Here is a 13,931-nt window from a genome sequence, read left to right on the forward strand (position 1 = left end):
AAAAATTCAATTAGTAATTGACTCTATAGGTGTCGGGTGGGGGGGAAGGGGGGGGATGAGTGGCGCAGGTAAACAATTGGAACAACATATTTTATTAATTATACAAAAACCACAACAGAATGAAAGTTTTTTTTTTTCAACCATTCACACAACAACATCTTAAATTGTATATAATCGTCAAAAAGATATAGAACGAGTCTAAAAGCAGCCTATAGAACACTGCAGCCTATAGAACACTGCAGCCTATAGAACACTGCTAAGTGTAATTCATAAGCAGTGATATATATATCTGAAGCAGTGTGCAGTAGTCAGTATAAAAGGTGCTAGCAGTGCCAAGTGCCTTATTGTGTGAATGGGCTTTTATTCTATTGTGATCTTTGTATAATTAATAAAATATGTTGATCCAATTGTTTACCTGACTGCGCCTCTCATCCCCCCCACACACCTATTAGAGTCAATTACTAATTGAATATTTGTTATACAGATCTGTGTGACCATTTGCCTTGTTTTTTTTACTCATTAGGAGTTTGCCGGTTATGCTGTTACCAGCACCCGGTCTGGTGGAATGCCCACCGTATTCCGAGTGTGGGTAACGTAGGAGTCAGTGGGGGTATCTTTCATCAGTAACGTGGCGGAATGACCTCCAGCTTTGATGGAGGCCATTCTGGCCACCGCACTGGCAAAGTTTTACTTTGCCGGTGCGGAAACATGCTGGTATCTGGTAATGTCCGCACCAGCAAAGTTGTAATGACCCCCATTTTTTGGTTTGCTACTGCCATCCGCTCACAACACTCATTAAGAGTATAGCTTGCCCTCACCCGACATTACCAAAAGAGCGAAGGCGGTATATACCCGTCGGGCTGTGCCCGTTTCACCTTTACGATTGGAATCCCTGCTGGTTTAGTAGTAGTTTGAGGCAGAGTAGGTTGTTTAATGTGCGAGACTGAGCAAGTCTTTTAGCCACTACTCATCCCTGTACTCCTGGAGAGCAGACATTTTGTCACAACCAGTACTGACTGGCCTTATTGAGCAAAGCCAACACAGGTGTGTACTTAATGTGCATTAGTGGCATACAATGGCAGAGTAGCAGGGTTGTGTAACTTTCAGCTGCAGTACTGACTAGATTTTGCAAAGCCAAAATTAGTGTGTTATAGGGACAATATTGGAATTTGGCAAAAACAAGTAAGTTTGTACTTCTAGTGGCAGAACTTGCATATGGGATACATTACTCACCGTAATCGTATTTCTGATGCTTGTATCTGCTTAGATTCACATGCTGTGCATAGGCCGACATCTAGTGGAAGCTGCGGAGTATTACAGTTTGTTTTTCGAAACTCGAAAATGGGCGTCGACACAGGCGTGCCAGTAATACGATCCCTAGTGTGACGTCCACTGTACCCAAGATCCCTCACGCGTCTGGGATCCTCAGATTGTATTTTTTCTGACATGAGGAAGCATGAGGAGTAGCGGGAGTACAGATAATCCAAGCAGATAGACAGAAGGGTAAGACTACAAGCAATCATGCGCCTTCTCTCGGAGGGGAGGAAGGGTGGGTCGCATGTGAATCTAAGCAGATACAAGCATCAGAAATACGATTACGGTGAGTAATGTATCCCTTCTGAGGCTTGTGGAATCTGCTTAGATCACATGCTGTGCATAGATTAGCAAGCAGTACCCGAAGAAGGAGGTGGGATGTGAGAAGGGTCATGCGCAAACAGGTGTCTTAGAACCGCTTGTCCCACTTGTGTATCTGTCTTGGAATGAGTGTCAATGCAGTAATGCGGAGTAAAAGTGCGAATAGAGCTCCAAGTAGCTGCTTTGCAAATGGTGTCGAGGGGAACATTTGCAATGAAAGCCAGAGTGGCCCCAATGCCTCTAGTAGAATGGGCCCTTGGCGTAAAAGGCGGAGTTTTTTCAGAAAGAGAGTAACACAGCTGTATACAGTTGATAATCCACTTCGAGATCGCGTTTTTAGAGACGCGATCCCCCTCTCTGCCTGTAGCTACGGACACAAACAGTTGATCTGTTTTCCTTAGCGGTCTGGTTTTATTTACATAGTAGAGGACCGCCCTACGCACATCAAGGGTGTGTAGTTTCACCTCAGCCGAGCTTTGCGGGTTCTGGAAGAAAGCCGGAAGCTCGATGGACTGGTTTACATGGAATTTAGATATAAATTTAGGTGAGAACCTAGGGTGTGTGCGTAAAACCAGTTTGTCTTTGTGGATAGTAAAGAAAGGATCCTGCACTGACAGAGCCTGAATTTCACTGACCCTTCTTATAGAGGTAATGGCTACTAAGAAGGCCGTTTTATAAGTCAGGTGTTTGAGACTACTTTTATGCATGGGTTCGAAAGGGGGGCCCATGAGCTTAGCTAGCACCACATTGAGGTCCCATCCTGGCGGTGGGTTCGAAATAGGAGGGTGAAGTCTCTTTACTCCTTCCATGAAGGCTTTAACTACTGGTACTTTCCACCACAATACTCTGTTATGGGATGTGGTGTAAGCCGAGAGGGCTGCCAGGTGTACTTTCAGAGAGTTAAAAACCAAACCTGCGTCCAGCAGGTGGAGCATGTATGTTACAACGTTGGAAGGAGTGCAATCAATTGGGTTGATTTGTTTATTCTGGCACCAAATAACGAATCTCTTCCACTTGTCAAAGTAACAGTGCCTTGTGTTTGGTTTCCTGGATTCTTTTAGGATGTCCATACACCTCTGTGGTAAATTGAGATGCCCAAACTCTATGACCTCAGGAGCCATGCTGCCAGGTTCATTGAGTTGGGTTCCTGGTGCACTGTTGACCTTGTTGCTGGGACAGTAGGTTGTACCAGGCTGGGAGTTTGATGGGCTCGCACACCGCCATCCTGCGTAGGTGTGGAAACCATGGTTGTCTCGCCCACATGGGAGCAACTAGGATGAGCGTCATCGATTCCTTGTTCATCTTGTACACCACCTTCCTGGAGAGGAGTTGGTGGAAAAGCGTACGCAAACATCCCTGACCAGTTCATCCACAGGGCGTTCCCTTGGGAGTCTGGCTGGGGGAACCTGGATGCAAATCCTGGGCATTGTTTGTTTTCGCTTGTGGCGAATAGGTCTATAGTGGGGAAACCCCACTGAGAGAAGAGATCTTCTACGATATCTCTGTGAAGGACCCATTCGTGTTCTTCTGGGAGGGAGTCTCTGCTTAGGGCATCCGCTAGGGAATTGAGCTCCCCTGGAACATGTTGTGATGACAGGAAGATGTTCCGTCTGAGTGCCCATATCCAGATTTTCTGGGCAAGCTTGGACAGATTTGGCGAACGAGTCCCCCCTTGTTTGTTCAGATAGAACATGGCTGTCGTGCTGTCCGTCCGGATCTGCACCAACAAGTTTAGCAGATGGGGCTCGAACGCCCGAAGCGCTCGGAATACTGCCAGAAGCTCTAGCAGGTTGATGTGGTTCTTGGCTACTGAGTGAGACCAGAGACCCTGAGCTGTGTGGTGGAGATGGTGAGCTCCCCACCCAGTCAGGCATGCATCTGTAGTCACCACTGCCTGTACTTCGGGATCGTAAAAGGGTTTTCCCCTTGCAAGATTCTTTCTTGTCCACCAGTGTAAGCTCTGTACGAGTGTTGGCGAAACGACCACTAGATCGTCCCACTGACCACTTGCCTGAGACCACTGTTTCGCCAACCATTCCTGCATGGGACGCATGCGCAGACGTGCGTGGGGGACCAGGTAAATGCATGACGCTATCATGCCCAGTAACCGCATTGCTTTGCGTACCGTTATTTGTTGACCTGACTGATAATGTGGAATTTGCAGTAGTATATTCCGAATTCTCTCTTCCGAAGGGAAGGTAAACCCTTTTTGAGTATCTAGGATTGCTCCTAGGAACTGTTTTGAGGTGCTTGGCACCAGACTTGACTTCTTCTCGTTGATAGAGAAGCCTAATTCGTGGAGGAGATCGATAGTCCTCTGAATGTTTGACCTGCAAATTCCTGGGGTTTCCCCCATTATGAGCCAGTCGTCCAGATAAGGGTACACTGGGATTGCCTCCCTGCGTAGGTGTGCAGCTGCCACCGCCAGTACCTTGGTGAATACCCTTGGTGCTGAAGCTATCCCGAAGGGCAGTACCTTGAATTGGTAGTGGCGACTGTCCACCTTGAAGCGCAAGTATTTTCTGTGCGCTGGGAGCATGGAAATATGAAAATAAGCATCTTTCGTATCCAAGGTTGCCATGTAATCCCCCTTTTTTAGGAGGGGGATTACCTCTTGTAACGTGGTCATACGGAATTTTTGGGGCTTGACATACTTGTTGGCAGGCCGTAAGTCCAATACTGGGCGCATTGTCAAATCTTTCTTTGGCACAAGGAAGTAAGTTGAATAGATACCCTTGTTTACCTGGTGTCCTGGGACGAGTTCTATCGCGTCCTTTTCTAGCAGAATGGCGATCTCCTCGAGAAGGATCTTCTGATGTTCTAAGGAGTGTATTCTTTGTCGTGGAGGGTGGTTCCGGGGACGCTGCAGTAATTCTATACAATATCCTGTGGACACTGTTGACAGCACCCATCTGTCTGAGGTGATCCCTTCCCAAGCCTGGGTGAAGTTGGAAATGCGTCCCCCTACTGGGGTTGCGTGAGAAGGGACCCTGAACTGAGCGTCACTGCTTTGGTGGAGGCGTGCCACCTCCCTTGTTGGGGCTGCCTCCGCCTCTTCCACGACCTCTCTTGTTACCCCTGCCGTAACTTTGGGTAGACTGCTGGCTGTTGTTCCATTGTGTACCCTGTCCTTGGGCATAGTTGCCTCTTTGTGAATTTTGGCCGCGTGGGCGACGAAAATTACTGTTCCCCCTCTGGTTAGGGGGTTTGTTGGTAAGCTGGCCAAGGGATTTGAGAGTCTCGTACTTGGCATTTTTAAGTGCGTCTTCGACCGCTTTCCCAAACAATAGATCGGGTTCCACCGGCTTGTCTATTAATGAAGCCTGGGTTTCTGTTTTGAACCCCGACTGCCGTAACCACGCATGTCTCTTGATAACAGTACCTTCTGCTATCAATCTTCCTGCGTTGTCCGCGGCGTCGAAAGTTGCTTTTAATATGCAACCAGACACGGCTCTCCCTTCTGCCGAGATCCGAGCCAACTGGCCCTTTAACGGTTCAGGAGCAGAGGCTATGAGCGCCGCGACCTCTTCCCATTGATGGCAGTTGTAACTTGCCAACAGGGTGGTGGAGTTTGCAATCCTTGCTTGGTAGGCGGACGTTGAGGCTACCTTCCTGCCAAACCCGTACAGTCTTTTGCTCTCCTTGTCGGGAGGAGCTTCTGACGACGATAAGGGTGTCCCAGCCCTCTTCCGAGTGTTGGTAACCACTAGGGAGTCTGGTTTAAGATGTCCTCTTATATAAAGAGGGTCAGACTGGGCTGCCCGAAAAAGTTTTTCGGCTCTGGTGAGGTTAGGATTCACCAGGGATGGATCTATTCTACATTGGATGGATTTAAGGATAGGGATGGTCTGAGCGACCGGCCTCCTCTCTCCCACCAACTCTTCTGCGAAGTCCCTTTCCTCCTGTACACCGTGGGTGTCGATGTGAAAATGTTCTGCTGCGCGAGCGAGAACTTCATTAAGGAGGGGCTGGTTATCAACTGGCGAGTCGGTAACTGGGGCTTCGCTCTCTACCGGGGAATCTACTCTGTAAATTTCCTGCTCATCTTCTACCTCCTCCAGGTCCTCATCATCCGCATAATATTCAGCCCCGGTTTGGTCCTCCACCCCTTCAGGGAAAGGCTGTCCTTGGTATCTGGGGTGTGGAGTAGAGTATGGAGTAGAGTAAGGCTGCACCTCGAAGGGTTCAGGTCTTTCGAACCGGGCCTTTTTACTTAGGGGGATAGGATCAGAGGAGCCTGAGGGTGTGGCCCCTTGAGGGTCATACGAAAGGAAATGTTCTGGGTTTTTGTCATAAAAATCAGCTAAGGAAGACATCCTTGACATGACCCTGTCTATGTCTTCACTGGACCATTCTTTGGAACAGGGTATGACTTTAGTAGGCAACTTAGAGGACTTACCAAGGGTACCCTTGCTGGATGTTGATGTCCCAGTAGATTTATGTTTGTCTGTCTGCTTAGGGTGGAAGGATGGTCTTACAGGAGTGGAAGGCTGTGCTTTCCGCTGTTTCTCCCCCCCCTCCCCCCCGTGCGTGGAAAAATGTTTTCCCTGCCCCTTGGAGGCCCCAGAGACGTTCGACGCCTGGGGCCTCCAGACGAGGGTCTGGAGAGGTATCTTGTTTCGAGCGTGGGGCCTCGCTGGTGTTAACTGCGGCCTCGGTCTCCTGGATCGCGGCCTGGGGGTGGAAGTCGTCTTCGTCTTCCGACGATCGAACTTCCGTTAATCTAGGGAGCGAGGCACTCTTGGCAAGAGTGGATGATTGCCTTGCGTCATGAGCGCCCAGAGGACACCGAGTCGGACCGTTCTATCTGTGCCTCTTTCCGAGAAGTCGACGTCGTCGAGGTTCGGTTGGATTTAGTGTGCTTAGTGTGTGTAGGGTGTGTAGCGCTTGCGTCGCCGGGGGTCTTCCCCATAGCCGCCCTGCCGGACAACCTTCCGAGGTCGGGGACCTGCGCTCGGCAGTCTTTCGACGCCGTAATGCCCTCGCCGTCCGAAAGTACGGCGTCGCTGCCATCGCTGAAGGCGCCCTCCGCTGCCAAAGCCGCCTGCCTGGCGTGGTGGGCCCAACGCTTTGTCGAACGGTCCTTAAGTGTCTTAGGCTTAAACCTACTACACGCTCTGCAGTTCGCTTTGGGGTGGTCCCTCGGCAAGCAGAGATTGCACGTGGCGTGCCTGTCGACCCAAGGGTATTTGCGGTTGCACTTGGGGCAGAATTGGAAAGGGGTACCCTCCATACGCACCTTGAGGCAGCGGGCTGGTAAGTGTAGGAAATATATAAGGTGTACCTATATACCAAGAGTGAAGAGTATGTACCACCCCCCCACTCTCCCTACTTGCAGGGCCGAGGCCAGCGGCCTACTAGGCCCGGGCCGAGGCCAGCGGCCTTCTGAGGCCCAGATCCGTCGTGCAGCAGCCGACGGTCGATGTCTTCTCCAGCCATCGTCGAGGGTCGACGTTGGGGTGGGGAAGGATGTCAATAAATAATTTTAAACTTCTATAATTAGCAAAAGTATGGCTAAGGCCAGGGGACTCCGCAAGATGCTTCCGACCAGTATGGCGGAAAAAAACAATCTGAGGATCCCAGACGCGCGAGGGATCTTGGGTACAGTGGACGTCACACTAGGGATAGTATTACTGGCACGCCTGTGTCGACGCCCATTTTCGAGTTTCGAAAAACAAACTAATACTCCGCAGCTTCCACTAGATGTCGGCCTATGCACAGCATGTGATCTAAGCAGATTCCACAAGCCTCAGAAATTACAATACTGACAATATTTGGCGCAGACAACATGGGTGTGTCTTATAGTGGCAATACTGGCATCTATTGCTGGCATACACATCCTGAAAATGTGTTTGAAAAATGCTTTTGTGTACTATTGGTGGGTTAACTTGCAGAACATACTGTAATTCATATAATTTGCACAATGTCTCTAAGAAAGAGTGCCTCAAAAGACTTAACCTATTTTTTTGGGGAAACTATCTCATGGGAGGCCAATGTTCACAATTCCATCCAAGTGTGGTACTTACGTCCGTGTCCGGCGCAGGCCAACGTTCACAATGCTATCCAAATGTGACACGTGCTAATATTCACAGTTCCAGGTGTGGCAATTGCTAACATACACAACTATCAAGTGTGGCACTTGATAATATCCACACATCCTATCCAGATGCGACGCACGCCAATGTTCCCAATCCTATCCAAGTGTGGTACTTACGTCCGTGTCCGGCGCAGGCCAACGTTCACAATGCTATCCAAATGTGACACGTGCTAATATTCACAGTTCCAGGTGTGGCAATTGCTAACAAACACAACTATCAAGTGTGGCACTTGATAATATCCACACATCCTATCCAGATGCGACGCACGCCAATGTTCCCAATCCTATCCAAGTGTGGTACTTGCTACCATTCACAATTCTGTGTGGGTCTGGCGCAGGCCAACGTTCACAATTCTATCTAAATTTGGAAATGACTGAATAGCAGGCAGTCAGATACGAGCGAGGAGGTGGCGGCGGCGGCTGAGGGTAGCCCGAAAGATAGTTGCAGGTCATCCGCGTGACACTGGAAATTCGAGTTGAAAGCGGCAATCACACGTGCCAGGGCAGCCATATATACACGTTTAAGAACCAGAGGGGATAGGTTAGATCCCTGGGGAACGCCACAGATCGAGAGAGAAAGGCTCCGAGTTCCACCTGGGATGGCGGTCAGAGAAAAGTTGACCACACCAGAGCTTGATCTGAGATTCTCAGGATGTCACAGAGACATGCGAGCAGGATGTTGTGGTTAACCATATCAAAGGCAAAGGAGAGCATGAGGACAGAGGGAGATTTGAGAGCAGGTCTTCACAGGTGTTCAGATGAGCATTTCCGTGCCTCTGGGTGCTCTAAAGCCAGATTGAGGGTCATGGAAGCAACCAATAGATTCACTGTGTGGGGTCAGCGGAGAGATAGCCAGTTCCTCTGGAAGTTTGCCCAGGAAAGGAGTGATGAGATAGGGTGGTAGGTTGCCGAATGGAGGGGTCTGAAGAGGGTTTTTTGAGCAGAGGGCACACAAGGGAGTGCTTAAGGGCAGTTGGGAAAACTCCAGTTGGAAAGGAGAGATGCAGCAATCAGCCAAGGCTGGGGCGAGGGATATTGCCTTTGATGGTTTTAGTGAGGCAGGGGTCCACTTGTTTGGATGAAGCCTTCATAGATTGCACTTGTCTGGTGACCTCATCAGGTGCGACGGGTGAGGGAGAAGAGGGGGTAAGTGGAGGGGGGGGCAGCCAAGGGAAGCTCCGGTGTTGGTGTATCCTGTGGTGTGGAAGAGAGGTTGGAAAGGATGCCTTGGATTTTTGTGGCAAAGTGTGCAGCCAGGGCCGAGCAAAGGTCCAGGGTGGGTGTGACAGAGGAGGCTGCTGCATGATAGGCCAGTTCTTTGCAGACTGAAAAGTTCAGCCATGATTCGACGGAGATGCGGGCTTGAATAAAGACTCTTTTTGGAGTGGAGGGAGAGTCGATATTGCCATTGAAGGAGGCAGCAGGCCAGTTTTGTCAGATGTTCGCCCGACGCATTCCATTTCCGCTCAGTTGCCCTACACTTACGTTTAAGGGCAGCCAGTCGGAGTCGTACCAACCAAGAGTTGCACCTTTTGGAAGGCTTCAGTCGGACCCTCATGACACGGGCATGAGTGTTTGAGACAGAGATTGGGGTTAGCAAGGGCTGTGTCAGGGTGGGCGTCAGCTGCAGGAATGAGAGGAGGAGAGAAGGTGTAGGCAAAGGCAGCCTCTGTCACTTTGTTCATAGGTCTGGTGACTTTGAAGCAGAGTGGCTGTGCCGGTTGTGTTGCTGCGAGAGGAGACTTTCAGGTGTGTTGAGAGAAGAGCGTGTTCAGTCCAAGAGAGGGATGTCAGATGCGAGCATCCATGGTGTGGCCCACGGTGTGTGTGGAGCCCGAGTGTAGGATAGAGAGGGAGAGAAGAGTTGCAGGGGTTGCGGAAAGGACCTGTGGAGTCCGGCGAGTCCAGATGGATGTTCAGATCACCCATTAGGAGGATTTGAGAGGAGGAGGAGAGTAGGGAGGAGGCAAGGTCAGCCCATTCCGAGAGGAAGAATGGACTGACCTGGAGGCCAATGGAGGGTGGCCATAGTGAGCGAGGATTGAGTAGAGTGTGAGTCTGCAAACTAGGCACTCGGAGGAGTAGGCCCGAGTAGGGATGATGGAGAGTTATCTATTCTGGGAAGATTAGCGCCACTGCCCCATCTATCTACATAGGCCTGGGTGCAGAGGTTTTGCAGCCTTCAGGGAGGAGTGGGTCAAAGCTTGTGACGGAGCTTTGTGAAAACACGATCAAGACTAGGGGAAGACCCCACACCCCCTGGCATTGTGAATTGACCCGCATTGTTGTCGGAAAGCCAAGAACCAGGGGAAGGTGGTCATTCCCCTGGGTGTTTATGGACATTGTGATAAAAGCCAAAGGGAAGGGAGTCGTTCTCTTGGCATTTACGAGAAGCCTGAGAAAGGCCAGGGGCAGCGGGTCAGTCCCCCTGGTGTTGGGGAAAGGAGCCATTCTCTTGACATGGAACATTGCTTGATCTGTGAATTTTGTGAGAAGCCTGAGAAAGACCAAGGGAAAGGAGTCTCTTGGTGACTAGATTTTGAGTTGGAACTTTGTTTAAGAACTCTGGAACTTTGTGAGCTGCCTTTGGAAAGAACTGCAACTTGGGGAAGGGAGTCCTTCCCTCGGGGAAGTAGAGACTCTAGACTACCGGCATAGCAGTTCGCTCTACAGAAGAAGTAAGCCATTCTTCTGCAGTAAGAAGACTCGCCAAACCTTTTGATTTAGTTAAAAGGGTAAGGGACGGAAATGGGTTTTTGACACAGGACGGTGGACTATATAATTTCAATGGACTTCCTCCCAGAATCCTTCGTGTTCTGCTGAGGCAGGGAAACCCCTCTTAGCGTTGTGGGTCTCCTCCTTTAATTTCACTAAATAAAGGTTTATAGCCACAACAATGCCACCTGTGTGCCAGACTCCTCCTTCCAAACCCTGAACTGAAACGTGTCACCAGCCATCACTGGAAGTGTAGACCCCTTTTTGGGTATGGTTGGACTGATTGCTGGGGTTGACTAGGTACAGAAAGAAAGGGGCAGTTCCATTTTGCCCTACACATGTTTAGAACCCAACCAAGGGCCAAACACTAAAATAAAAAATAAAAAACCATTAGTGTGCCAGCCTCCATCCACTTAACCACAATCACAACAGCAACAGGAGACATCTCCATAGCACACGCCATCCACGAGACCAGCCCAACAACATGGCATGCAGGGGTCTACGTAAAGCCACCTCCCATATAGTAGAAACCAGCACCGGAGGTTTCGGTACGCCACATTCAATTGTAGGGACTTTGCTTTAGAGACCAGTCTGCAGGGATCCTCCGCTCTAGAAGCCAGTGTGAGACTCTGCATAAACTAGCCTCCATCCCTGGGATCCATCTCCAGAAGACAGCAAGTGGGGCCTCACATACCCACCTACCATTTAAGGGGCACTGCTTTCGAACCAGCATTTGGGAGCTCTGTAAAGCCACATCCTGTTCATAGGACCTTGCTGTGGGTGTGCAAAGTCTTTGTATATAGTCATCATCAAAAGAGGGTCTGGTTCTGGAAGCAAGCAGAGTTTTACTCACCCAGTGGCTTTCGCTCCACATCGGGGGACAGTCGCGAGTAAGGAGGTGGGGGCGATTCTGCATGAAGAAAATGAGACTTTGCATTAGTGCTTGTCGAGGAGAAAGAACCACAAACATTGCATGGAATGGGGGCATAAAGACTTTTCGGTTATTGCATTGCTGTCTCCATCGGGCTGAGATAAGCGCCGAAACATGGTCAACAGATGTCAGATTTAGCTGAATGGAAATGTGCATTTGTTAGGATGGCACCAACATAAAAACAATGGTTACAATAAAACAGGATGCCCAGCCAGTGTGCCCCAGTGCCTGCGTGCCTTAGCCATAGACCCTAAATGTTCTTCAGCTTTCTCACGATTGTCCTCGTGTCTGAGCAAAACACGATCCTTGCAAGGGGTATGTTTCTTACCTCCAACTCCTGTTCTCCAGCATTGGCTCTTTCATAGATTCACATGCTGTGAATAGATTTGAGTAGCAGTACATAGTTATTGGAGGTGTATAGAGGTCAAAACCATATATTTTCACCCTAAAACATAAGAGCATACCTTATTGGAACAGGCGTTGTAGGACCCCTCCCGTCTGCACATTTGCGGCCTGCTGCCTCTTCAAACAGTAGTGCTTCATAAAAAGTATGCCAGGAGGCGCTTGCAGATGTTGGTAATTGGGACGACAGCCGCTGAGGCTGCAGAAGCTCATGTGGGGGTGGCAAGTGCGGGAGCATGCCTCACGGCCACCAGGGCTGCTATCTTCCATGATAGGTTGCAAAGAGGCCATCGGCTCAGAAGGCTTCTTCATGAGGCACGACAGCACAGTGGGGCTGTAACAGATTTTTTTTGTTGTTGTCTTAGTTGCATAGTTATAACGCGTTTAAATACCCAGAAGTTTCTAAGCGTGGACCCGGGGATCGAACCTGTGTTGCTCTGTGTCGTCTTGCTTCCAAGGCAAGCACGTTGCCACCGAGCTATCCTCCCCTTCACCTAGTGTACACAATGTAGATGCTGTTACTGCATCTAGGGTCACTGCTTTTACTGTTACAGGTACTTCAAATTCTAGGTGCTGCCCCTGACCTTCACCCAGGATGGAGATTTCACATCAACAAAAACCACCCCTCTCCATTGCCAGCCTTTCAGCACCATACCCTTTCCCCATAACTCATTCCTCCCGGAGCATAACCCGAGCTCTAGCACCCAACTTCATATCCCACATCTTGCCACAACCCATGGCCCCCTGCCTCTAAACAACCATCCTCCCGAACCCCCCACCTCCTCACCTCCAATTCTAAGTTCAGAGGAGCACTCTGGCACGCCCAACACTCCTCAAATGCTCATCCCCCCAATCCTCAACCCGTCGGAACACAGCAACATCCATCTTTCCACCCCCCCCCCCCCCAGCATCTGTTGATAACAACCCCACTCTCCCCATACAATATCAAACTCACAAGCAAGAGGAGCTCTCTGGCGCTCCAATCAGGAGTCCACCTCAGCCCACCCAAACACACCACCTACCAACTTCCCTCTAGCATCTATTGAGAATAATCCCTCACTGCCCGTCCATTATCAAACTCACAAGACATAGGAGCTCCCCGGCGCTCCAAACATCACGAACCAAACTCCACTACCATGTCATCGTTGTGCCCACTGAGGAACTCCTCTCGCCCCAAACCTCATTTGATCACCGAATCCTGGTTCTCCGCGATTTTGCACTAGTCGCGCACAAGGCCCCCCCACCCACGGCTACTTGCTTATCGCCCAAAATAGACCCTCCAGAGGTGACGGATGGCAATGATCTACAAACCCCATTTCTCTGTCTCACTCGTAGAATCCCAGACATGCAACGCTTCCGGTGAATCCCTTAGAGTAAAACTCCCGCTACCATCGACATTCACCCACAGCTTCCTACTCATCTACAGATCCCCTGGATATGATCGACATTTTGCCAATAATCTCTGCGGCTCAAAAGCCATCACCCATCCCTTACACTCCTGGGAGACTTCAACATCTGGTTTGATATTCCCCAACAATCCCATGACCCATCCTCTGGCTGACAGTCTTGATGCGCTCAACCTCTCCCATCATTCCACTGGACACACCCTTGAGGCAATTCTCAGCTCTTATGACCTTGTCTCTATATCCAGTCCCAAACCGCTTATCTGGACAAACCACTTTGCCATCCCCTTCTCTATCCACACACCATCTCCTACAGATCCCTCTGCCCCCACCTCAGACCACAAATGCTGGAACAAAGTCAAGGTACTCACCGACCTAGCTGATGCCCTAGTACTCCACCCCCCCTGCAACACAGTGCTGTGGTAGATGCTTAACCATTGATTCTTCCGACTCCTGGCTTAAAGAATCACTACTTCCACTCACCCCCTTACACCCTGCAACCTCACACAAAGGACCGTCCCCCAAATGGTTCACACCCCACCTGAAGACATTTAAAAAAACTCCTCTTGAACGCAAATGGCGAGCATGTAAAACCGATATCCGCATATCCATGTTTGCCCTCCACCACTGCAATTACAAATCCAAGATCCGAAAGGCCAAAAAAGCCTACTACAATTAACGAATTCTGGACTGTAGCAGCAGCAAATAATCTCCGATTTCGTAAAACCTACTTGCACCTCTGCCCAAT

General features: G+C 49.8%; 1 protein-coding gene across 2 annotated transcripts in view; it reads right to left on the reverse strand.

Annotated features, from left to right (window-relative positions):
• The window catches only part of SMAD6 (SMAD family member 6), a 136,786-nt gene that overhangs the window by 74,850 nt on the left and 48,005 nt on the right, over positions 1-13,931 (reverse strand). The window contains exon 2 of one of the 2 annotated variants that reach the window (XM_069625137.1): positions 11,301-11,357. The exons of the other annotated variant lie outside the window; for it this stretch is intronic. Coding sequence (XP_069481238.1) covers positions 11,301-11,357 — 57 coding nt within the window. The remainder of the gene's footprint in view (positions 1-11,300; positions 11,358-13,931) is intronic. 2 annotated transcript variants of the gene reach the window in all.

Source organism: Ambystoma mexicanum, chromosome 11 (assembly GCF_040938575.1).
Source record: "Ambystoma mexicanum isolate Mex_15411 chromosome 11, UKY_AmexF1_1, whole genome shotgun sequence".
Classification (NCBI taxonomy): Eukaryota; Metazoa; Chordata; class Amphibia; order Caudata; family Ambystomatidae; genus Ambystoma; species Ambystoma mexicanum.